General features: G+C 43.2%; 1 protein-coding gene across 1 annotated transcript in view; it reads left to right on the top strand.

Annotated features, from left to right (window-relative positions):
• The window catches only part of CDH8 (cadherin 8), a 371,407-nt gene extending 362,759 nt beyond the window's left edge, over positions 1 to 8,648 (top strand). Inside the window, exons 11-12 of the mRNA XM_066243293.1 lie at positions 5,650 to 5,901; positions 6,597 to 8,648. Coding sequence (XP_066099390.1) covers positions 5,650 to 5,901; positions 6,597 to 7,090 — 746 coding nt within the window. The 3' untranslated portion in view covers positions 7,091 to 8,648. The remainder of the gene's footprint in view (positions 1 to 5,649; positions 5,902 to 6,596) is intronic.
• Positions 8,649 to 27,282: the final 18,634 nt, after the last annotated feature.

Here is a 27,282-nt window from a genome sequence, read left to right as displayed (position 1 = left end):
GATAGGGACAGACAGACAGGAAGGGAGAAAGATGAGAAGCATCAGGTCTTCGTTGCAGCTCCTTAGTTGTTCACTGACTGCTTTCTCATATGTACTTTAACCCAGGGGCTGCAATTGAGCCAGTGACCCCTTGCTCAAGCCAGAAATCTTGGGCTCAAGCCAGTGATCATGGGGTCATGTCTATGATCCCGCACTCAAGCCAGCAACCTTGGAGTTTCAAACCTGGGTCTTCAGTCTCCCAGGCCAACACTTTATCCACTGCACCACCACCTGGTCAAGCCCAGGAGGATGTTTTAAACAAATAAACCAGAACTTCATAGAAGATATTTGTCACATGTAGATTTTAAAAACAGGTTTTTTAACTACATCAATTTGAAATGTGATGATTTTTTTATGTGTACAATAATGATAATTTTATTTGGTCTGATAAAATAACTTGATAATTAATACACACAAACACCAATCAAAATGATTTAAAAAAAAAAGAAAAGTGAGTTTGCAAATAGAGAATTGATTTTTCCTGGAGGTAGCAGATAAAATTTAACAAAAAAATGTTTCATAGATGACCTTTACACAGTCAGTAATTTTCTGTATATAAGAGAACCACATAGGCAGATGCCAGGAGTAGTAAGAGACATGTATAGATGGGCCTGAGTTTAGTGTTAAACCTACCAATGCTTTTCTACTGCTCACAAAAATTAGGGGATCAGGGAGCGTGAAGATACTCCAGTGCTCTCAACCTTTTGTACAGTGCATTTTCACCAATGAAATAAAAGTTGTTTTGCATCTATCTCATTTGTATAATCGAACAACTTTCTTTGACTTGTTTTGCTTTTCTGATGTTCTTGTTTAATAAAAAATAATCAAATACTTCTTTTTTTATCGCTTCATATTTATTTCAAAATATCCCCTAAGTTTTGTGAGCAGTATATTTAAAAAAGGAGGTAGCTTTGGCCCTGGCTGGTTGGCTCAATGGTAGAGTGTTGGCCTGAGGTGCAGTCAGTGAACAACTAAGGAGCTGCAATGAAGACCTGATGCTTCTCATCTTTCTCCCTTCCTGTCTGTCTGTCCCTATCTGTCCCCCACTTTCTCTCGTGTGTGGGTGCTAAAATAAAAATCCTCTTAGGGGCTCTCCATTATGTTCCAATGCTGTTTCTCTAATTGTGCAGCAATATCATGCTTTTTATGAATAAAACTTCATAATAAATCTTGATGTTTTCCCCTATCATTTTCTTCAAGAGTTTCTTTGTTATTCTTGCTCCTTTGCTAACCTCTAACAAATACAATATCAGATTATTAATACCAGATTCGATTCCCGGCCAGGGCACACAGGAGAAGCACCCATCTGCATCTCCACCCTTCCCCCTCTCCTTCCTCTCTGTCTCTCTCTTCCCTTCCTGCAGCCAAGGCTCCATTGGAGCAAAGTTTCCCCGGGCGCTGGGGATGGCTCTGTAGCCTCTGCCTCAGGTACTAGAATGGCTCTGCTTGCAACAGAGTGATGCCCCAGATGGACAGAGCATCGCCCCTGGTGGCCATGCCGGGTGGATCCCGGTTGGGTGCATGCAGGAGTCTGTCTGACTGCCTCCCCATTTCCAGCTTCAGAAAAATTCAAAAAAAAAATTTTATTTTTAAAAAGGAGGTAGCTTTGTTCTGCAAGAGTAACGTCCCTCTACACTCTCTAAATTATCATTATAAACTGTTTCAAACAGAGAATATATAGTTTCTCACAAAATAATGTCAACTGCAAAAAAAAAAGAAAGAAAAAAATGTTTCACTGTAATGTTATTAATTGCATCTTGAAGAACATCTCCCATCTTCTTCTGTTTTGAACTATGGTATATGAAACCATTCACAAGTGTTCCTTGCACTAATTAACTGTACTCAAATTTGTCACTCGCTTTCTGAAAATTAACACCTATATATATTCTATGTCAGTTTTGAGCTAATGTTCTCCTGCTTTTAGCTTAGTGATGTTTTCTTCTAGGTCACGGATCTGAAGGTTGCTGGCTCACTTGATATACCACTGTTTAACTCCTTTAGAGACTCATTTTCACTCCTCAAACTACTAAATACTGAAGTACAACCGGAAGAAATTTAGAAAGAAAAAAATGTTAACTAAAAGTGTCTTTTCCTGTCTGACTGCTTAATAATAGTAAGGCATTAGAGAGCCACTTATCCCTTAAAGAAAAAATAAATATAATTTATGCATCTGTTTTCAGACATGGCCATCATTTTTTAGAAATCTTGGTATAGGACTATATGATACAGAAGACATAGCACATTTACTTGAAGTCCTTTGAGTAGTAGATGATCAGTTCTTGTACTTGAATATTCTGGAAACAATTAAATGCTGATGATCAAGAATTAGACAGGAATGCTTTGGAATCCCTGCCTTAATATGCAATAATGAGGTAGCAAGATGTTTAGGGGGTCTGCAAACTTGCCAATATTTGAAAAGAAATTACAACTGAAATAATCATTTTGCCCCCAAAAAACATTGCATGTATCTGCCAAAATTATGTTTATTTACTTTTGGCTGGAAAACCAGTGTGAGACAGTTAATATTCTTATTTTGGATAGATATGTATTTCATTAATCAAAATGAGGAAATTGGCCTGACCAGGTGGTGGTGCAGTGGATAGAGTGTTGAACTGGGATGCCGAAGACCCAGGTTCAAGACCCCAAGGTCGCCAGCTTGAGCGCGGGCTCATCTGGTTTGAGAAAAGCTCACCAGCTTGGACCCAAGGTCGCTGGCTCAAGCAAGGGGTTACTCAGTCTGCTGAAGGCCCGCAGTCAAGGCACATATGAGAAGGCAATCAATGAATAACTAAGGTGTTGCAACAAAAAACTGATGATTGGTGCTTCTCATCTCTCTCCGTTCCTGTCTGTTAGTCCCTATCTATCCCTCTCTCTGACTCTCTCTCTGTCTCTGTAAAAAAAAAAAAAAGGAAATTAATTAAGAATTAATATATATGTAATGTGATTATAGTTTTTGAGCTAGGGATGAAGACAGTAAAAAATACCATTTGGTGTGAAATGTTGAGAACTATAGAGCTAATATGGAACAAATCACTTCTCACAGATCAATTTTACTTTCAACTGAAGTATGCCTTTAAATATCACTTCAATATTCTTGTCTTGCTTCAGGAAACCAATATGTGTCTCCATATAATTAATTGACATCTGCCAAATAGAACACTTTCTCCTATGACTTCTCATTTTACCCTTTCCTGTGAAACCACTACAGGCCTTCTCTACAAAACTTCAATATATGTGGCATATTTCCTCCAATTGGCAGTAAATAGGACTTTGTTATCTTAGTATAAATGCTCTAGGGTAGGGGTTGGGAAGCTTTTTGGCTGAGAGAGCCATGAACACCACATATTTAAAAATGTAATTCCATGAGAACCATACAACGACCTGTGTACATTATGCATTATCCATTAAAAATTTGGTGTTGTCCCGGAGGACAGCTGTGATTGGCTCCAGCCACCTGCAACCATGAACATGAGCGGTAGGAAATGAATGAATTGTAATACATGAGAATGTTTTATATTTTTAATATTATTAATTTTTTTTTATTAAAGGTTTGTCTGCGAGCCAGATGCAGCCATCAAAAGAGCCACATCTGGCTCGCAAGCCATAGGTTCCCGCCCCCTGCTCTAGGGCATGAATGACTTTTTAGGAACCTGTGGGAGTCAGCGAAGTACATTGTTGTGTATGCCACATTGTCGTGTAGTTTATCTTTTTTTTTTAATAATTTTATTTTATTAATGGGGTGACATCAATAAATCAAGATACATATATTCAAAGATAACATGTCCAGGTTATCTTGTCATTCAATTATGTTGCATACCCATCACCCAAAGTCAGATTGTCCTCTGTCACCTTCTATCTAGTTTTCTTTGTGTCCCTCCCCCTCCCCCTTTCCCTCTCCCTCTCCCCCCTCCCCCCCTAACCACCACACTCTTATCAATGTCTCTTAGTCTCACTTTTATGTCCCACCTACGTATGGAATAATGCAGTTCCTGTTTTTTTCTGATTTACTTATTTCACTTCGTATAATGTTATCAAGATCCCACTATTTTGCTTTAAATGATTCGATGTCATCATTTCTTATGGCTCAGTAGTATTCCATAGTGTATATGTGCCACATCTTCTTTATCCAGTCATCTATTGATGGGCTTTTTGGTTGTTTCTATGTCCTGGCCACTGTAAACAATGCTGCAATAAACATGGGGCTGCATGTGTCTTTACATATCAATGTTTCTGAGTTTTTGGGGTATATACCCAGTAGAGGGATTGCTGGGTCATAAGGTAGTTCTATTTTCAGTTTTTTGAGGAACCACCATACTTTCTTCCATAATGGTTGTACTACTTTACATTCCCACCAACAGTGTATGAGGGTTCCTTTTTCTCCACAGCCTCTCCAACATTTGCTATTACCTGTCTTGTTGATAATAGCTAATCTAATAGGTGTGAGGTGGTATCTCATTGCAGTTTTGATTTGCATTTCTCTAATAACAAAAGAAGATGAGCACCTTTTCATATATCTGTTGGCCACTTGTATTTCTTCCTGGGAGAAGTGTCTGTTCATGTCCTCTTCCCATTTTTTTATTGGATTGTTTATTTGTTGTTGAGTTTTATAAGTTCTTTGTATATTTTGGATATTAGGCCCTTATCTGAGCTGTTGTTTGAAAATATCATTTCCCATTTAGTTGGCTGTCTGTTTATTTTGTTATCAGTTTCTCTTACTGAGCAAAAACTTCTTAGTCTGATGTAGTCCCCTTCATTAATTTTTGCCTTCACTTCTCTTGCCTTTGGAGTCAAATTCATAAAATGCTCTTTAAAACCAAGGTCCATGAGTTTAGTACCTATGTCTTCTTCTATGTACTTTATTGTTTCAGGTCTTATGTTTAGATCTTTGATCCATTTTGAGTTAATTTTAGTACAGGGGGACAAACTGTAGTCCAGGTTCATTCTTTTGCATGTGGCTTTCCAGTTTTCCCAGCACCATTTATTGAAGAGGCTTTCTTTTCTCCATTGTATGTTGTTGGCCCCTTTATCAAAAATTATTTGACTATATATATGTGGTTTTATTTCTGGGTTTTCTATTCTGTTCCATTGGTCTGAGTGTCTATTTTTCTGCCAATACCATGCTGTTTTGATTGTCGTGGCCTTATAATATAGTTTGAAGTCGGGTATTTAGTTTATCTTTTAATACAGAGCTTCTCAAACTTGGCTTTCAAATGTGGTGAAATTCTGTGCAGCCAATTATGCATGATCAGGACAAGTGAAAGAAAAGTAAACTTATTCACGGGACATGGGGTAATTTTTGCCTTCTGCAAGGACATTTTTATTTATAAAAGAAATATTTTGTATTTGCAAAATGATGGTAAAACTCCATTAGGTTATGGCGATGGTTATGGTTATGGTTATGGTTCATTGGACCTGCCCTGGTGTGGATGTTGTGGTCCATGCCAGATGGGAAAACGGGAAGAGGGGAGGGAGGGGCAGAAACCCAGAGTGGTCCAGTGGAGTCGGGATGGTCTTGAGGCTTGCGGGGGATTTATGAACTACAAAAACAAGTGTTGTTTGGGCCACCATTTTTGAAATGATGCAAACTATTGTAATTTTCACTTTTTCCAGATAATTCCCTCAGCATTTTGGCAAAGCATAATGGATTCAACCGTCAGAAGCAAGAAGTCTATCTTTTACCAATCATAATCAGTGATAGTGGGAACCCTCCTCTGAGCAGCACCGGCACCCTGACCATCCGGGTCTGTGGCTGCAGCAGTGATGGTGTTGTCCAATCCTGTAATGTGGAAGCATATGTCCTTCCGATCGGACTCAGTATGGGCGCCTTAATTGCCATATTAGCCTGCATCATTTTGCTGCTGGGTACGTATTTCCTTCAAAGCCTAATGGTCGCCATTTTTTCTGGTTCATAAATGACTATAAATAAGCATAGCATACCCTGACCAAGCCAGGCATCGGCATTCTTTTGGAAATAGGAACTTTCTGGTACTTCTCCAGGCTTTGAGGGCACTCAGAGGAGGTAAAGAGAAAGAGGGATGGGACAGTAGACATCTAATTGGAGAAGATTATCTAGTACCTTTTTCAGTCCCATCACCAGTGAAAAAATAGACTAAGCACAATGGTGGCGAAAGTGGGATGTGCCTTCATGGGTTACAACAGCATCTACTATGAAAAAAGCCTCCAGAGCTTCCAGGGTACACCAGTTTGCCTCAGTAAGGGGCTTAGATGTGTCCAAAATAGCCTTCCATCTAAATAGTTAGTAGATTGGGTTGTTGAGTCCATCTAATCGCAAAGTCGGGTAAGATAAAAAGAAAGCAAACAAAAATATATTTTCTTCCAAATTCCAATTTTTTGTGATGTTAAAATCCAATAGTATTCGCTAAAAAGTCAATGCACATCTTTTAGAAAGGTGTTTTGCTTAATACCCAAGTCAACGTTATTAAAGCTCTATACGCTCAAAGTTTAAAATAACGATGCTCTCTCTGAATCTAGATGGTGTGTTGCTCGTAAAATTATATGCGAGTTTGGCTAATTGTTATTTCATGTGTTTTCTACAGTCATCGTGGTGTTGTTTGTAACTCTGCGGCGACACAAAAATGAACCATTAATTATCAAAGATGATGAGGACGTCCGGGAAAACATCATTCGCTACGATGACGAAGGAGGAGGGGAGGAAGACACAGAGGCTTTTGACATCGCAACTTTACAAAACCCAGACGGAATTAATGGGTTCTTGCCACGTAAGGATATTAAACCTGATTTGCAGTTTATGCCCAGGCAAGGGCTTGCTCCGGTTCCGAATGGTGTTGATGTGGATGAATTCATAAACGTCCGGCTGCACGAGGCGGATAATGACCCGACGGCCCCGCCGTATGACTCCATCCAGATTTACGGCTATGAAGGCCGGGGGTCTGTGGCAGGCTCCCTCAGCTCGCTGGAGTCCACCACCTCAGACTCAGACCAGAATTTTGACTACCTCAGTGACTGGGGTCCCCGCTTTAAGAGACTGGGTGAACTTTACTCCGTCGGTGAAAGTGACAAAGAAACTTGACAGTGGATTATAAGTAAGCAAATGAAACTGAGCATTCTGTAACATTCTGGGGTCACTCCCCTTAGATACAACCAACGTGGCTATTTGTTTTAGAGGCAAGTTTAGCACCAGTTCACCTAATAAACTCAACTCACATTTTAATGTTGAACCAAAAAAAATCGATACTAAAAATAAGAAGTATATGTTAGGAGGTTATAAATCTTTGTGGAGTGTGAATTAAACTATGTGGAGTGTCTAGAAGTCTTTGGATATTTGATATATACCTGATCACCACAGACAAAGATTGGGATCCTATCTCAAGCTTTAGGGGAAAAAAAAATGGTTTAAAAAGAGGGGAAAAAAATCAAAATTAAAAGGTGCTTTCTTAGAAAAAAAACGGACCTGCGAGGAATTTGCTGCTGATATGTCTTCTGCAAGGATTTTTATAAACGCAAGTGGATTTTGCCCCTTCTCCAATAAGGATCCCGCCACACATGCTAAAGCAATACTTGGTCGGCTGTACATTCTGACTTTGGGGAGTTTGGGAAGGCCTCCTGGATCACACGGTACGGTGACCACCCATTGTACATAACTGTTGGCCCCACTCATCAGAGACTGAATAGCATCTTTAAATATTGTGTCGAGCCTTAAAATATTCACATGTTCGCAATCCATTCCGGGTGGGGACTGCCAGCGCAGGGGTGGGAGGAGAGGAATCCCATTGGACGGGCTTGGTTTTTGGAAGCAGGATTGCTCCTTCCCTCCACTCCCTCTTCTTCCACAAGGACACAGAGATAAGCTGCGCCACACAGTGGACGACATGAGAGACAGATGGTTTTATTTGTTTAATCCTCGAAATAAATATTTTATTGATGTCCATTAATGCTTTTATTTATTAAGATGGGTAATCTATAGAGTAAGGGACTATATGGGGGAAAATAAAAGCTAAATTATATCCATTAATAATCCTTTAGATTGTTTTATATAAATATATATATATATATATACACAATGAATGTTTAATACATGTACATTTGGTGAGCTGAGTATGGCAGGCAATATTATCAAAAGGGAAGCTAATAGTCTCTTTAGCGTAGAAAGTGTAACTGTGACCGGTGGTGGCAAGAACAGCATTTTCCCAGAGAAGCTTTGGAATGTTTTCTATTTTGTTCATAATCCTAGTATTTGGTGTTTTTACTACAAGCACAAACATCCGAAAGTATATTGATTTCATGTGAATATTGAAACTCTAGACTTTTAGATATACCTACCTTCATGCCCCGTCCAATCAACATGCTTCATGTTGCCCCCACCATTTCAGAGCAGGAACTGATTTGTACATAATTTTTGCTGCTTCTGTTTTTAGCACTTCTCCCTCCCTGATCCTCATGGCGGCACACAGAAGATCTTAGACTCCAAAAGAGAACAGCCCTTAGGAGATGTGAGCATATTCAATTTCTAACGCAAACCTGACATTTAGGAGTAGAAATTGTATGATAAAAAAACGAACTACTACATGCAGATCATTTTAATTTTCTACTTTGCTTTAATGCAATATTGTTTATTTACTCCATGTATTGTATTCAGAGAAACTCCTGTATTGTTTCCTACTTTGTGAAATATATTTTTATAAATACCTTTGTTGTCTTCACGTTTCTTTTCCCCAATCAGAGAAAGCCCGACTAACAGAGTCTCTGAGTCTAACTAGAATTCTAAAACGTTCAACTCAATTATTGCGAGAATCGCCTTTATTTCTAAGCCTTTATAGAAAGAACCAGGGAAGTGAAATGGCTTGGCAATGATCACACAGCAAGAAACCAATAGGGATCTGAAAGGAACATGCTGTGTGTAAAGGCTAGTCCAGCTGTGACTTCCAGGGGTTCCCCTGGAAGCAGACACTGAAGCAGAGTTAGGAGTAAAAGATAAAAGAGAGAAGAAGCAAGATGGAGCAGGGAAAGTCTCGGGGAACTAAAATGTAACAATAAAGAGATTAGAAAGCGGACTTTGGCACACCAGCCTTAGACTGCAATATGGACCCTGCAAATCGCTGCCGGCCAGCCAGGGGTTTCCGAGTGAGATGCTGCCTGTCAGAGATCATGCGTTGGTGAGAAATAGCTCTAGGTAATTCCCCTCCCATCTCAGGCATTGGCATGGACTACCTGAGGAGAACATGACTTTGAGTAGAAAAAGGAAGGTACCAACTTCTGAAGGCTGCTTCTGCCATGATAGAAACAAAAATATTTAAATATTATTCTTAGAATGTGCAACTATCCAGTGACTTAAGTGAGGCCTTACTGAGTTTTGGTTGCCTGATAATCACTCACAGTTGGTCCCTTCTGCTTATCACTATGGCTATTGAATGGGGTTTTTTTTTTGGGGGGGTGTTGTTTTTTTTTTTGGAGGTAAAAGTCATTGGCCAAAATGACTTCAAAATACACCAGGACTTGAAACAGTGTTTCAGAAGCAAATACTTGGTGTATGTAGATTATGAGTAGTAGCAGTAATAGTGGTAATCACTAGTAACATTAGGACTGCCTTCCAAGTGAGATTATTTTAACCCAAGGTGAGATTATTGTTTTACTTATGACTTACATACCAGACTCATTTCTAGTATATTTCTCAGTGAAGTGCCTTAGATTGCAGATATATAAACATGTTTAACAAAAGTTACATGATGCCTGACCAGGCGGTGGAGCAGTGGATGAAGTGTCGGACTGGGATGCGGAGGACCCAGGTTCAAGACCCCGAGGTCACCAGCTTGAGCGCGGGCTCATCTGGTTTGAGCGAAGCTCACCAGCTTGGACCCAAGGTCACTGGCTCGAACAAGGGGTCACTCGGTCTGCTGTAGCCCCACAGTAAAGACGCATATGAGAAAGCAATCAATGAACAACTAAGGTGCTAAGGTGTTGCAACGAAAAACTAATGATTAATACTTCTCATCTCTCTCCGTTCCTGTCTGTATCTATCCCTCTCTCTGACTCTCTCTCTCTGGGAAAAAAAAAAAAAAGGTTACGCAAACTTCAGGAGTATGAAATCTATATCCTCTAATCAGGGAAATCAATAGGATAATTGCCATGTGGTAGTTTTCATGGGCAGGATGTAATGTCTGGTATACCAGTTGCCCATAAAGGGAGCATGAAAGGATGGATTTCTTTCTGAATAATTGCACCACCCTCATGCTAGCACTTTGTACTTAAAAACCCATTTAAGGTGTTATAATAAGGAATCAAGTAATGACATTATGCTTAAACTAGGGCTGAGCTATACTTTCAGAGTACTCTGAATTTCAGTAAAGGTCCAAGAAAAACACACACACATACACACCCCTTAACTAGTTTTTACATTAGCAATAGACTTTCCAGGATTTCTTTTCCCAAAAGAGGTCCCTGGGGTTCCCAAATTTTATAAATATAAGCACCCCACATTCAACTTTTTAAACACTGAGCATTTTAAACTTTATCCAAGGGACTGTTTCTGTGCATTCCTTTCTGTTGCAGCAATATACTGACATGTCTTACATATATGTATGTGGTTATTTTTCAAATAAAATGCTATTCAACCCATAGGTCATTTTAATATCTTTAGGTTTTTACTATGTCCTCACAATTAGTTCTTTTCCATTCTTGAAACTCATCCATGCCCGAGGGTTCTCTGCCAAATGGAAAAGAACCAGACTTGAGTTGGAGCCAGATGAGACAAAATGAAAATTATTTTCTTCTGCCTGCCTCACTTTTCAGGGCTCCTGACTGGGTAAATGATGCATTCTGGGAGACTGGACATAGTGTGGGATCCATTCAGCCTTCATCCTGTCCACTAATTGATCAAATCAAATTACAAAAATGTCTCTTAAACACCCAGATATGTAAATTCTATAGTATTAAGAGCCCATTCCTTACAATTAGCCTTGATGAATACAGCTATTTTAAGATTAAAAATAATTCATAATAGGGTGGTTAAATTATGCTAGAAATTAAATGTATGTGTTAACCTCACCCTACAGAATTGTGATTTCTAGAATATGAACTTGACGAAAACCTTGTGGGGAAAAAATAAATGTATGGGTGTTTGTGTATACGAACTAAAAGAAAACTTAGATTCCCCGGCATCACCAGTGAAACAAGAATGCTTAGAAGGAACCAAATGTGTCTTTGGGAGAGTTTGTTTAATCAGATGCTTAAGTAAGACAAGTCTCTGCATGAGACTTGGAAATCTCCTAGGAGCAGCCAGGTTTCACACTGAGTCTCCATAGAGTTCTGAGCTCTGCTGTATTTTGGAGAAGGAAATGCAGGTGCTGAGAGCTAAGTAGCCAATTACTCTTTATAGCCACATAAGGACTGGAGGCAAGTAGGCCCTTCCAACAAGTTGTATTATGCGATCACTGGCTTTGCAGGGAATCTCACGAATGTATAACCCTCTGATTGCCTTTTTGATTGAAAGTTTCATCTGAAATCAAGGCAGTGCAACCAGTAATAAGATTTCAAAAAATCCCATCACTGGCACTGTAGGAAAGGCAGAGCATGACTGAAATCCCCTTATTGTCAGTCAAAAAGATAAGGTAACAGTGGGCATCACTATAAAAGCTATATAAATGCACAATTTAAACAGGAATATCAACATTGAAAAATAAATATATGCACACATGCATATCTCTTTATGTACACACATATATACCCAATTAAATTACCAGGGATTAATTTATATTTGTATTTTTTTTTTTTTTTGTCTCACAATCTCACATACTATCCAAAACCTAGCATGGTGGCTTTTCTGTTTTTCTGACTCTAACCTTGAATTTAAAAGAAATTGGATGGAGGGTAAGAGGTTTTAAGTACAGGTTTCTCTTTGAGGACAAAATAATGGCTCATGATACCCGGGATTAGAATGAAATGTATCACATTGGGAAATTGCGAAACTGGACTTAGATGTTTTTATGTTCTTGTGTTTTTGTGGAGAAAATAATTGTGGACTGTATTTGGCAGGGTGTCGTTTCCAATGTATTTTTATTTTCCTCAAGGAGAGTTCTGTTTTATTTGCTGCCCAAAGTTTCTTTGCAAGGTGACTCGGTTGGCCGGATGAAGTTGCATGTATTGTAACTGCAGTCGCTGTTGTCAAGGATTGTAGAGGACAGGGAGTCTATCGGGTCTAGACATTCATTTTTATAATTTTCTTCTTAGCCAACACACATTTATATATTGCATGGTATACCTTTCTCTTTTTTTTAATTTGTGAATATACTCTTGAAATTAAAGATACTTTAGTTCGAGTAATTTTAACTCAATTCTAGAATTATGGACTCATGCAATTTAAAAATCCCCGACTTTGGTTAGGGTAGATAGGGGATGCACAGGGGGCGGTTCTTACACCAAGCCCACGAAAGGCTAGAAAGATGAATGGACAGGGCCGAAGCACGTCAAAAGGTAGAAAGATAATTGGGTAGAAAGAAAAGTCTGCTCCTCCCTATTCCTTTAAGAACCGGGCTTGCGCAGGAGGAGATTTGCTGTTTGAAACGGGAGCCTGCTGTTCTCCGGGGTTGCTACACCCGAACCCACTTGTTGGGTGCCAGGTTTTGGAGAGCCATCTCAGACGGCTCGGACCTCGGTAAGTCCTGGAGGACCCCGCTGGGGACTCCACTACCTGTGGCAAGCACACCCCGGAGCAGGACAGGGGGGCCTTCCCAGCCGCTGCGGGAGCTTTCTTCAGGGACTTTTCCTGCAGTCCTCCTCAAGGTGTCGGCTGCCTGAAACGCTGGGCTGCGGAAAGGAAGTGGGTGTGGGGGCAGTAGACGGACCCCAAGCCTGGGAGGGTCGAACCAGCGGGTACCTGAGCATCCTCTATCCCTGTGGCGTGGGGTTCATGCCACTGACAGCTGCCCGCAAGTCTTAACGATCTGCCACGTGGAGGCAATGAGGACTCTGCTAACTGCTGGAAGGTGCGGCAGCTGAGAGATCATAGACAGTTGCGGGCAATGTGCTTGTTACTTAGCCGGCCATCTCTCCCTGCCGCTTGGGCTTTGCGCCATTTGGGGTTTGTGGCACTTGGTCCGGTTGGCAGGCTGCCCTTGCCACTTGGGCTTCGTGCCACGCGGGTCAGGTTAGGACCGCTTGCCGTAAAGGTTGACAGGAGGTAAGACAGAGGACTTGCTTGTGAACACACCGTGTTTGGAATAATGGTATGATGGGACCAAGTTTTGTTTCTATGTTCCCACTTTGTCCGGGGTCTCTCTACGATATGGTTTTGGGTTTGTATTTCTGTGCCATCCGGGGTTCTGTTTTGACGCTTGACGAGGGTCCACTGGGCTGTAATTTAGCAGATTGGTCTGTGCACAACTATAATTTAATGGCTAAGAAGGACTCGGTTTTCTATTGTAACACTGCTTGGCCTGTGTATATTTTAGACTATGGGAAAATGGCCCCAAATGTTTCCCTAAATCACTACACCATCGTACAGTTGGAATTGTTTTGCCAACGTCAGGGAAACGGGACAAAATCTCTTCTATCCGTGTTTTTTCAACCACTGCTCTAGTCTTGATGCAACATCAGAGTGGTTAAATCATTTGTGGACCAGCAGTTGACAGCCACTGCCTATATCCAGTTGTTTATGTCTTTACTCAATTAGAACTTGGCAAAGAAAAGGAACAAACTGAAGACACAGAGAAGGGACTTGACTTTAAAACCCCTCCCTGACAGTAAGACACAGGAAGAAAAGTGAGATGAGTCTCTTTTAATGCCCTGAACTTGGGGGACCCTGGATTAGCAGCACGAAGATTTCCCCTGTCACCACCCCCACTGCTAGATAGCCCTGAAATGGCCCAGAGGGGTGACAGCCTGACCCCCTCGAAAACCCAGCGGGGCCCCCAATTTGGCCAGGTAGCATCGCTATCTGGGGCAGGACAGTCTCTTTGGAGGCAATACCCTGTAGGTGGGATAAACCAGAGGGTCAGACCACTGGCTACTACTGGGCCCATACTCGATTTTCCAGTTCAGACTTACTGAATTGGAAGAATTCCAACCCCTCGTACAGGGGGGATCCTCAGAAAAATCACAGCCCTCATCACGTTCATTTTTGCCACTCACCACCCAAACTGGGCAGACACATAGGTTCTCACCTTGACATCTTGCTCACGGTGATGGAAGGTGGCTAGTTATAGATCAGGCTAATGAAGAGGCTCATCACCTCCATCAAGAGAATCCCAGCCCTGGCCGGTTGGCTCAGTGGTAGAGCATCGGCCTGGCGTGTAGAAGTCCCGGGTTCGATTCCCGGCCAGGGCACACAGGAGAGGCGCCCATCTGCTTCTCCACCCCTCCCCCTCTCCTTCTTCTCTGTCGCTCTCTTCCCTTCTGCAGCCGAAGCTCCATTGGAGCAAAGATGGCCCTGGTGCTGGGGATGGCTCCTTGGCCTCTGCCCCAGGTGCTAGAGTGGCTCTGGTCACAACAGAGCGACACCCCAAGATGGGCAGAGCATCACCCCCTGGTGGGCAGAGAGTCGCCCTCTGGTGGGCGTGCCGGGTGGATCCCGGTCGGGCGCATGCGGGAGTCTGTCTGACTGTTTCTCCCCACTTCCAGCTTCAGAAAAATGGAAAAAAAAAAGAAAGAGAATCCCAACGGTACCCTATCCCAGCCAGGACAATTCCCTTACACAGCCCAACTGAGGACCAAATCGTAGAGACCTAGCCTTCCTAGAGCATTAATAAAGGTGCATTTTGAAGCACTTAAGAAAGGCGTGCTGGCCCCAGCCTGTTAACTCTCATTTAAGAGCCTCGTCTCAAAATGACAAGGTTGTGGGTTTGATACCCAGTCAGGGCACACATAGAAAGCAACCAAAGAATGCACGACTGAGTAGAACAACAAACGCTTCCCTTCTCTCTCCCTCCCTTGCCTTCCCTCTCCCTCCCTCTTCCTCTCTCTCCCTCTCTCTCCCTCTCTCTCCCTCTAAAAAATAAGCCCTGGCCAGATAGCTTGGTTGGTTGGAGCATCATTCCAGAGTGTAATTGTTGCTGGTTCAATTCCCCGGTCAGAGCACCTACAGGAGCAGCTCCATGTTCCTGTCTCTCTCTCTCAAAAAATAAATTAATTAAATTAAATTAAAAAAATAATAAAATGAAAAAGAAAGAAAAGAGGTGCCTAAACAAAAGAGCCTGAATATGAATATGGGCCATTCAATAGAAACCAAACGAAGATCCTTCTGAACGTTTAGAAAGGCTCTCTGAAGCCTATTGAAAGCACATTGATGTTGACCCACAGGCACCAGAAACTGTCCGGATGGTCAACGTGACCTTTATTGGGCCACGTGCCCCAATGTCAGAAGGAAGCTCCAATATTAAGACGGGCCATTGGGAATAATCTTCCCCCTACCCACCCGCAGCTGGTGGGCATAGCCATTAAAGTGTACCATGCCCGGGAAACAAGGAAATTAAAGCAATCCAGCATTTTTTTTCTTTTTAAAAGATTCTATTTATTGCTTGTAGAGAGAGGCTAGAGTGACAGAAAGGCAGGTGGGGGAGGAGTGTGAAGCATCACCTCATGGTAGTTTCTCGTATGTGCCCTGACCGGGCACACCTGGCGTTTTGAACTGGCGACCTCAGCGCTCCAGATTGACCCTTCATCCACTGCACCAACACAGGTCAGGCAGGCAGGTCGCCATTTTCTTAGAAACGCTGTGGGAAAACCAGGGGAGGCGGGACCCAAAAAGGAGGAAACGCCCACTTGATCCAAGCAATGTGCCTATTGCAGAGCGGAAGGCCGTTGGAAAAAGGACTTCCTGGAACTCAAAAAGAAAAATTAAAAAGGCAGAAAGGAGGGTATTGGTTGATGGCAGGGTGCATGGGGAAATCTAAGGCCATTTTATTAGACAACCCAAATATCACCTTACAAACCACCACCACCTTAAACCTGGCCACTGGACTCAGACTCTGAAGGAAGCTCAGACCTGCAACATGATTGTGTAGAAATCACTGACGAGGCTTACCCCTCACTAAGTACTTGATCGCTTGTTTACACCATCGGGTTCACTTCGGAAGCCTGTTTTCAACACTACCTCTTAAAATATGAAGCAGTTTACCAGCTTCGCTTGTTCAACAATGCCATCCACGAGACATCACGTATGCCACCTTCCAAAGACGGCAGTTCTCCCTGGCATGAAGGTTGTCCTCCATTCTTTTTTTTTTTTGTATTTTTTTTGTATTTTTCATGCACTTTATATTTGTTTTTGTGTTGTATTTTTTTAAATTAATTTTAATGGGGTGACTTTGATAAATCAGGGTACATATGTTCAGAGAAAACATCTCCAGGTTATTTTGACATTTGATTATGCTGCATTCCCATCACCCAAAGTCCAATTGTCTTCTGTCACCTTCTAACTGGTTTTCTTTGTGCCCCTCCCCTCCCCCAATCCCCTCTTTCTCCTCCCCCCACCCTGTAACCCCCACACTCTTGTCCATGTCTCTGAGTCTCATTTTTATGTCCCACCTATGGATGGAATCATATAGTTCTTAGTTTTTCTGATTTACTTATTACACTCAGTATAATGTTATCAAGGTCCATTCATGTTGTTGTAAATGATCCGATGTCATTATTTCTTATGGCTGAGTAGCATTCCATAGTATATATGTATCAAAGCTTTTTAATCCACTCGTCCACTGACGGACACTTAGGCTGTTTCCAGATCTTCACTATTGTGAACAATGCTGCCATAAACATGGGGGTTTCTTCTTTTTAAACAGTGCTGTGGTGTTTTGGGGGTATATGCCTAAAAGTGGGAGAGCTGGGTCAAAAGGCAGTTCGATTTTTAATTTCTTGAGGAATCTCCATACTGTTTTCCACAGTGGCTGCACCAGTCTGCATTCCCACCAGCAGTGCAGGAGGGTTCCCTTTTTGTCCTCCATTCTTGACATCCTTCTTCCTTTAGTAGCTGGCAAGAATCTCTGTTCCCGGGGATAGAAAGAACTATGCCCCTTGGTATCAGGAAGAATCTACAGAAGATGAGACTTCCTTTTTTTTTACCCTTATAAGAGTGCAAGGCTCCAGAATTTTGAAGGGGGGATTTGTTACCATAGACAGGGAGTGCCGGGGAGTCTCCTCCATTGGCCAGTATGGTGCAGAAGGAGATTCATACTAAGCCTGCCAAAGGCAAAAATGATGAATGGATAGAGCCTGAGCATGCAAAAAGCTAGCAAGATAACGAGGAACCAAACCTCCCCTTCCTATCCTTAAGGGAACCATAAACGGAAGCAGAAACGGAGATGGTCTTTGGGATCGGGCTTCACCGTTCGTTCTCCCACATCCCGGCACCTGAATAAACCTCTTTACTTTTGCACCAGCACCTGTTTCATGAGTTTTTTTGTTTGTTTTGGTGGGGCTTTTGTTATTGTTGTTGTGGCACGCAGCCAGACCCACTGGGTCATAAGGCAGTTCCATTTTTAATTTTTTGAGGGAACATCATGCTGTTTTCCACAGTGGCTGCAGCAGTCTGCATTCCCACCAGCAGTGCAAGAGGGTTCCCTTTTCTCCACATCCTCGCCAGCACTTATTCTGTGTTGTTTTGTTGATCAGCGCCAATTTGCATTTCTCTAGTGATTAGTGATGTTGAGCATTTTTTCATATGCCTACTGGCTATCTGTATGTCCTCTTTAGAGAAGTGTCTACTCAGGTCCTTTGCCCATTTTATTTATTTATTTATTTTTTAATTTTTTTTTTTTTTTACAGAGACAGAGAGTGAGTCAGAGAGAGGGATAGACAGGGACAGACAGGAACAGAGAGAGATGAGAAGCATCAATCATTAGTTTTTCATTGCGCGTTGCAACACCTTAGTTCATTGATTGCTTTCTCATATGTGCCTTGACTGCGGGCCTTCAGCAGACCGAATAACCCTTTGCTGGAACCAGCGACCTTGGGTTCAAGCTGGTGGACTTTTTGCTCAAACCAGATGAGCCCGCGCTCAAGATGGCGACCTCGGGGTCTCAAACCTGGGTCCTCTGCATCCCAGTCTGACACTCTATCCACTGCGCCACCGCCTGGTCAGGCCCATTTTTTAATTAGATTGTTTGTCTTCCTGGCATTGAGTTTTATAAATTCTTTCTAAATTTTGGTTATTAACCTCTTATCAGATATATTGGCAAACATGTCCTCCTATATCATGGGGTTGTCTCTTTATTTTGTTCATGGTGTCTTTTGCTGTGCAAAAGCTTTTTAGTTTGATATAGTCCCATTTGTTTATTTTGTTCCTTATCTCACTTGCCCACCGAAATATATCAGCAACAGTATATTTCTACTCACCACCGAATGCTGTGTGGGCACCTCTTCTAGGCTCCGGTGCTGTGGGCTGGGCGCCCTGCCCTGGGCTGAGGACCCACCACTCTCAGGGCAAACCGTCAGCTGGCTGCTTGCTCCTGGGAGCAGGGGCAGCTCTTTTTTTGTCTCTGCCCTCCCTACTAGTCTCGACATGACTTCTTCTGTGACTCCTTGGTTATAGACTTCTCTTCATTTAGTCCTAAGTCGGTTTTTTAGGATGCTTACTCTTAAATTTAGTTATCACTTCAGTTTGGTCCTGGGAGGATGCGAGTGGAACCTCCGTCCGCCTACTCTGTGGCCATCTTGGATCCCAGCAGCCCAAACCCATGTTTATTCATACAGGGAGCTAAGGAATCTCATCTAAAACTACCTCTTGAAAGATCCTTTGTTAGTGGTCTTGAAAATATGTAGCATTCCAATCTAGGTTTCAACTTACGTTGGGCTGACATTACAGCCTCTTCACTGTGACTAAGGGGTTAGTCTCTGTAATTATAATGTAAGGCTGGGAATGGTAAGAAGCAGAAGCTAACTTGTCCACAGTCATATAAAAGAACCAAGGAGGAAGTCCATGAGTTTAAATGGGATGACCCAGAAGCTTTCCTGGAGTTTTTAAAGGAGGGGAACTGAAAATTGAGTGCAGTAGAAACTAGAGCTTTACAACACCCAGACGAAGAGGAGAAAAACGATATAAAGCACCATCTATATAGATTAATGACACCTTTCTGAACATTCAGAAAGATCCAGAAAGTGGGTGCTCATAGGACCCACATAGGTTTATCTAAATTGTGCGTGTTTTGTAAAATTAAAAAAAAAAGTTCAGCGATGTCTTAAGGGATTTTTCATAGTTAAATTACACATCTTATAAGTGAGAGAGACAGATATTGGACTTGGGTCTTCTAGCTCACAGCCAGGGTCATTGTCAGCATTCTTGTGTGTGTGTGCTTCCACTCCTTTACTTATAAAAGTGTCACCTGGAGGAATTGTCGTCTGTGGCACTGTTCCCCGAACTTGAGTTAACCTGCCATGACTGACTCACATCTTGCATGGATGTGTTGAATCTCGTGGGAATCTTTATTAATGGCAGGTTATCTTTATTATCATCGACAGATGACACAAGAAGGGTTGTTAGGAGACACAGTGCAGGATGTGATGGACATTAAAAAAAGAAAGGGGGCATCCTTTGAAAAGTAACTTCAGAGTGTGATCTGTTCATAAATTTCTAACTGGACAGGTTGTGATCGGTAGTCATGCCCCAGGCGTCTAACACTTTCAGTAAAAGGCTTACCTTTGCCGTGTTTCTCTGCGTCCAGGTTAACACACCTTTGACGTGTCCCCTTTCAGACCCTCCTTCTAAAGCCTGCGACGACAGAGCGCGTCATCTTCACTCTCCTGTCACCGCCTCACTGTCTTGCTTCCCCCGCCGTCATGGAGTTTTTCTTACCTGCCTCCCTCAATGTCAAACGCAGGAACGAAACTGCTTCCAGGTGTATCCTGTCTTTGGCTCAAAGATTTATCAAAAAATAAAATTCTCTGCAGGTTTGGAGGTTGTCCCATCAACAGTGCTGTCTGAGGAGAAAATCTGCGGAAAACAAAGCCTTCGCTCAACTGACAGGCTCCGGCCGCAAAAGGAAGAAAGAAGTCATTGAAGGTAAAAAAAAAATTTTTTCAGTTCTTTCAGATTGTCTCCGTACATGCAAAGGCGTTCAGGGCCGCCCTCCATCTCCTCATAAATATGAGTGAGATTTGAACGCTCTGTCCCAACTGACGGCAATGCTTTGGAGTCACGGGCCATCCCCTTTCCTAATAGACGCACCGCCTGATGACAGCTTTGTGTACGGCTTTCCTAGGCCTTCTTTCCTTCAGCCTCCAAAGTTGGAGAACGGTTCTGTATGTGTGGTGTCCGATGGTGGCCTAAGTGAATGGTTTATCTAGGCTGAAGGACCGAGCTAGCAATAACCAGGTTGTAAGTAAACTTAAAAAAAAAAAAACAAAAAAAGAAAAACGCTTTGTATATTTCTTTCCTAAAAAACTGTGTGCTAAATGTGATCTAGGCTAGAGATGTAGTTTTCTTGCCTTTCCAAGACAGAGAGTCTTACTGGATAAATTAGGGAAGCCAATTCCTGGTAAGACATGAGCTGTGTCTATGTTATGGGAGCGATGAGAAGACAGTTTTACGCAAGTACAGAGAAATGATATGGAAGCCTGCCCAGGCACGGAATCCTGCTGGAGGCGGCATCACGGTCGGTCTCGGCGGGAGCATCTCAGTAGGCTGGGAGACTGAGGAAGGACAGGCGAGGATCCAGACACTGGGAAGTGGCTTGTGCTGCCGGGGTCGGGGATCTCTCTGTGGGCCTCACGGCTAGTGCTTCTTACCATAGGAGATGCTGCATGTGACAAGAGTTCCAATACCCTTATCTATTTCACAGATGTGTGCTGAGGATTTTCCCACTGAACTGGGGGGCTGGCAATACAGCAGTAAATAGGATAGGAGGAGCTGTTTTTTTTTAAGGACCTGCGGGTGGGGTGCAAAAGAAATGTGAGTAAGATGAAGGAAAAACAAGCAATGATATGTAGCACATAAAATGGGTGGATGGGAGACTGCTTTACCCAGAGTGCACAGCGTACTATTTGCATTGCCATGGGAAGTTGCCATGATATTAGCGAGCCAATGCAAAGTTCTTGGGAAAGTTTGTGTTAGTCGTTCTTCTGCACTGAACAAATGGACAGATACAAGAAAAAAAAAAAGCGAAAACATGATCTGGATCGTAGCGAATGAGGGTGGGAAGGAGCACAATATAATGTGGGGATCTGGGCAGAGACAACTTGATACAAGTCTTGTCAACCAGCATCGGAAGCTCAGATTCTCTTTAGGTTGAAGAGGAGGAGAGTGAAAGGACCGGAAGGCTGAGGAATAACCTGGCTCACATTTTTAAAGAGATAGCTCTGGTTCCGGTATGCAAATGGATTATGGCAGACAAGAGTAAATGCAAGACACCCAGAGAGGAGATGGTTGCGGTAGTGCCCAAGCGAGAGTATCTTGGCTGTGGCTACTGAGGTGGAAAGGGAAACGGAAAAACATACACAGGATCCAGATTGATTTTGGAAGTAAATCTGGCAGTACTGGCCATTGCACTGAAGCCAGATGAAGGAAGTGTGGTATTGGAAGGTGACCCACAGAGCTTTTGATTTGAATGACTATGTCATTGCTTGAGCCATTTACAGGGATTGGGTAACAGAGAGGATCTAGTGACCAAAACCAGACATCTTGACTCCTCTAATGATCCACAACACAAGGGGCCAGAAATTTAAGTCCTGTAGACACTTCCGCATGCAGCATGTGAAGAACCCTCTAGAAAACATCACTACACTTTGATTCTTCGTTACATCAATAGCTGAATCAGTAAAGGTCACAAATGACATGCTTAGTCTCATGCAGAAAATGTCCAGCCAGACTGATCAGATTTACCTGTTTTGGCTTTCTAGAAATGGAAAAGTTCCACATTAGTGGGTTTATTCATGATTGGAGTAAGATGAATTCATTTATTGAAAAGGTTTCTTGGCCCTGGCCAGTTGGCTCAGCAGTAGAGCATCGGCCTGGCATGCAGAAGTCCCAGGTTCGATCTCCGGCCAGGGCACACAGGAGAAGTGCCCATCTGCTTCTCCACCCCTCCCCCTCTCCTTCCTCTCTGTCTCTCTCTTCCCCTCCCACAGCTAAGGCTCCATTGGAGCAAAGTTGGCCCAGGTGCTGAGAATGGCTCCATGGCCTCTGCCTCAGGTACTAGAATGGCTTTGGTCACATTGGAGCAACGCCCCAGTTGGGCAGAGCATCGCCCCCTGGTGGGCGTGCCGGATGGATCCCAGTCAGCTGCATGCGGGAGTCTGTCTGCCTGCCTCCTTGCTTTTCACTTCAGAAAAAAAAAAAAGGTTTCTTAACAGAAATGAGGACTGATACTCTGAAATACTTATCTATGATTATCTTAAATCACAGAAGAAAGGTGTATGTAGCGTTTTATATAAACATAATATGTTATCCAGGAAGCATTCCTCAGGTATGTCCTTTCTCTTTGGACTAAATGCTGATTTTCAGGGAAAGAAGCATTTTGGTCTTTATGATTCAGCTATGATACAAAAAAAAAAAGAAAAGTGAGAATAAAAATACACAAACAAATCTTTGTTTATTTGTTTGTTTATAGACACGTTAGGGTCTTTTGGGTGATAGCTCAGTGACAAATTCCTCCTCTCTGTCCTATTACTCATTCTTGAGAGAAAAGGGTGGAGGGACAGTCAGTCTTCCATCCCTGCTTCCTGCTGCACCCGGACACCATCCCAGGGCCCCACCAAGGAGCAGGACTGGTGAGTAGCTTTCTGCCGTGTAATTCATCGGGTTTCTTGGCAGTTGAAAAACTTGGTCTTTAGTAAATGCTGCATGCAAAGAACAAAAGTGATGTCAGTCTGGACGCAAGCATCTTATACAAAATAAGTAAAGGCATTATTATATGAACTTGTTATGCAGTTATTATTGCTATAGGTCTTAGAATACATGCCATGGGGGTTGATCAAAAACGGTAAGATTCAGTTGTCCTCCTTGACAGTTCCTAGTCTTCTGTGGTATCACTGTTACTGACCCTTCCAAGCCAGGGACCCAAACCCAGATCCTTCCCAGTACTGTTGGCACCAACAGCATGAGACTGAGTTTGGTAAAGCAGAGCAGAAACTTTATGCTTTGATCAAGGCATGGATAAGGGCACGTGCTCTAATGGCACTTCTTCCCCAACTGGGAAGGACCCTCTGTACTCAGAGGCTGCAGTGTGGAGGGATTGCCTTCTCTTAGGAATGACTTCTGTACTCAGAGGCTGCAGTGTGGAGGGATTGCCTTCTCTTAGGAATGACTTCTGTACTCAGAGGCTGCAGTGTGGAGGGATTCCCTTCTTTTAGGAATGACTTCTGTACTCAGAGGCTGCAGGGTGGAGGGATTTCCTTCTCTTAGGAATGACTTCTGTACTCAGAGGCTGCAGTGTGGAGGGATTGCCTTCTCTTAGGAATGAGTACTCTTCTGTTGCACTTGGCCTTTTTAGCACACAGTGCCCTAGCGCCATCTTGGTTTCTGTGCTGAACATCTTGGTTTTGAAGTCAAGAATCCTTTTCACTTCCTGTAAACAGTCATAGTTTTTGACATAGTTTAGGTATTGAGAAATGTTAGGGTCTTTGGGATGATACCCCAGTGACAAATCTCTCCTCTACTTCCCATTCTTCGTTTTTGAAGGCTGAGGGGTGACAGTCAGTCTTCCGTAACCACTTTGTGCTGAACCTGGACATCGTCATGGGGTCCCATAGGGGCAGAACTTTTCTCTGGCTAGTCTAAGATCAGTTTGGTTGTCACCAGGTCTAAGTCAAAATGTCTGTTGCCTATCACCTATAGTTTGACGGGTTCTAGTCTCTAATAGAAGCTAGCAAGCAATTTAAAAGGCAGGGTCCAATCTAGATTGTATTATGCTGAGTAAAATCAATCAGACAGAGAAAGACAAATACTATATGATTTTACTTATATGTGGAATCTCAAGAACAATATAAACAAACAACAGAAACAGACTTATAGAGACAGAGAACAGACTGAACAGACAGTTGCCAGATGCCAGGGAAGTTGGCAGGGGTCCTGGGTGAAAAAGCTGAAGTGATTGAGAAGTACAGATTGGCCGTTACAAAATAAGTGTCCAGGAGGTAAACTACAGCACAGGGAATAGAGTCAGTAATATCGTAATAACTATGTGGGTGCCGGGTGGGTCCTGGAAGTGTTGGGGGGAAACACTCTGTAAAGCATAGGATTGTTTAACCACTAGGCTGTACACTGGACGCTAACACAGAATAATATTGAATGTTAACTGTAATCGAAAAATAAAACTAAAAAATAAATAAATGCAGGGTCCAAAATGTAGAAGTAGAGTTGCTATGAAGAGGCCCGGAAGGGGCAGCAAGCACATGAGCTCAGGGAGAGTCCGTTTTACTCCATTCCAGGTCTGTGTGGTGAGATCAAGTTGACCTTTTTCTGTCCACCTGGTGGCTGTATCTAACAGCTCCGTTGACCTTTCCTCAATTGTCCCACTAGCGTTAACATAAAAGCAGCAAGATGTGTTAGCTGAAGTCCTCTAGAACAGCCATTTTCCAACCTTTATCATCTCATGGCACACATAAACCAATTACTAAAATTCTGCAGCACTCCAAAAAACATATTTTTTTGCCGATCTGACAAAAAAAAATAATTTTGAGTCGTTCACACTGTACAGCTATTGTTGTGTTAGCTGTTGTCATTTTTTTTTCTTTTTTTTAGGGGAAGAGAGGTTATTGTCCCTGACTAAATAGTTAGGTAATGCATATTTTAAAAATTCCTGCAGCACACCGGTTGAAAAGCGCTTCCCTGCCTAGGGCTATCCTGTTATCAGGAACCATTCTGGCTAAGGCATCAATGGAAATTTGTAATATTCTGAAAGCCAGATCTTCCTCAATTGGTGACTGTGACCACTGTGGCAGTGATTTATTTAATTGTTACTCTATTATCAATGGTGTCTCCAGCTAATGCTACTAATGACCCAATTAAGGTGATGGCCCTGCTGTCCTTTTCCCTCATGTGCTGGGGGGCTGGGATAATATGGCTATAAATCTGTGCATATTGACAGTCTGGGCATTCTCCTGGTATTGTCCAGACAGCCCCTGCCCACAGCCTGTTTATGATTTAGGCGTTGGGCTGCCCGTCCCTCCTTGTTGGGCCTGTCCCTACTCCCTAGGGATGTGCAGCCTTCTTGTAAGCATACTATCTCGGGTCGACTCTCAGACTGGTTTGGGTCAAGTATTAAACAACATGGCACCCCCCAGTATTAACTCCAAACCCAGTGCTCCCCAGGGAGCTAGGCTTCCTATCTAGCCTGTCTTTCCTGTTTCTCAAAAATCACAAAATCACTCAGTGATTTTGCAATAATCACTGAGTCGTGCTTTCCTGGCTACTAGTGGTTGGCATTTTGTGCCTTCTGTGCATCCTGTTACATAACAGGGATGGGACGTGAAATCGCAGACCAGGTCGTTAGAGTTACTGTCCGTATTGGAATGCCGGGACAAATCTATTGCTGGGAAGCACCACTGGGCAGGTTCCCCTTTAGAGGGCTGGGAGCACAGTATGTTTTGATCTCCCCGGTAGGGGGCACTATTGGTTATTTCCTCTTCTGGTGAAGAGGAGGCATGTAAGAATGTCCCTGTTTAGTTTGGGTTGTTGGTGCCAGATCCAACAGTCAGTAGTGTGCCATTCTTTCTGCATCTTTTGGGTGATATTATAAAGGAAATTGGTTTGCCAGGTGAGACCATGGCAAGCAGTTGCCAGGAGAGGGAGGACTGCTAGGAGGCTACCCAGCCATAACCTGACACCAAATTCACTGGAGAAATGGGTGAAGTTAAAGAAGTAGCTGTAGGCGTTCCCAGAGGAGCGCAGGTGAGGGATAAGACAGATTACGGAAGCCCCTCCCAGCAGGCAGAAGCCCAGGGTCAGCAGACTCACGTTCACTACTGGTCTTGCACAGGGTCCTGTGGAACAGCAGCTTCAGGTCAGATCCCGGCTCACGGGATATCGTGGGGCCTTAGGGTCTTGTGGGGCTCTGCTGATTCCGGTCCTGGAGCTGGTTTTATCCAAGGTCGATGTATCTGTGGAATGCCCCCTGTAACTTTAGAGCAGAATGAAGAGGTCAAGCTACCAGGTAGGGTCGCTACCATTTTGGTGTAAGCTGGTCCAGAGGGCTCCCCGTGTTCGTGTTGTGGGAAATAGTCTCTAGGTTGGAAGGGATGGAGAAGTAAGTCTGTGAAAGGCAGACTTTTATGGCTTGATTTTTCATGAACCCTAATGGCGGATTTCACTACTTGGAGGGGACATTTAAATTGCTCTGCTCACGGGGTCTGAATGGTCCCTGCTCCAGGAAGTGGCCTTCCATTCATTACCTTGAAGGTACTTAATGTTCACTTTTTGGTTGGAGCGGGGTGTTTGTGCAGTAAGGTCACTGAAGGGAGCCCTGTCAATTCTCGTGTGTTTCCTGGTGCAATTTGGATCAAGTTCTCTTAAGGGTCTGCTTCGCCCTTTTCACCTTTCCTGATGGTTGAAGACTCATCGAGTAGAGGGTAATATTCATCTAACTCCCAAGGCTTTGGGACCATCCTTTGTAATCAGAGAGAGAAGTGCTGGCCCTTTGTCACTCTGTAAAGATTTTGGGAGCCCGAACCTAGGAATTATTTCCTTCTCCAGGGACTCTGCCACTTCTGTTGACCTCGCAGCCCTGGTGAGGAAGGCTTCCGCCCGGGCCGCGGACGCACTAAGAGGGGTCTGAATTACGGTGATATCCACCTGCCTGTCCCCCCCCCCGGTGTACTCCCCTTGTCCTGTGGCCTCATTCTGGGGCTCGGGGGAAGGTGACTCTTCAGTAATTGCCATGGCGGGTTGGGCCAGCTTCCATCACCTGGTCAGTTAGAACCTGGAGTGGCCATGGTGTCTGTTAGTAATTACATAAGGCTTCCCTCCCACCGTGGGTTCCCTGGTGGGTCCCCTGTTGCGTATACAACCGCAGCTTTAGGGAAGAAGAGTTGCCCGTGTTGGTTGGTTAGCCACCCACCCACCCACTATTGACGGGGTCCTATTGGAAGCCCCCGTGTGGCTGAGGTCATCTTCTGGATACACTGGGGAGTGATTTGACAGATTAGGCTGTCCAGGTAAGGTTGCTGGATAACTTGGATTGGGGGCAGCTCTTTTGGCCACCACATCCTCCTTATTAATTCCCTTGAGTATTTCAGCACCTTCCTTTCCGTGTCCCTGACAGTAGATGGCAGAGACCTTTTTTAAGAAGCTGAACAGTTTTGTAAGAGTTAGGATGTGTTCGGGCCATGCCCAAGCTATTTGGTTTC

The sequence above is a fragment of the Saccopteryx bilineata genome, chromosome 9 (assembly GCF_036850765.1).
Source record: "Saccopteryx bilineata isolate mSacBil1 chromosome 9, mSacBil1_pri_phased_curated, whole genome shotgun sequence".
NCBI lineage: Eukaryota > Metazoa > Chordata > Mammalia > Chiroptera > Emballonuridae > Saccopteryx > Saccopteryx bilineata.
This window is presented reverse-complemented; position numbering and strand designations above follow the sequence as displayed.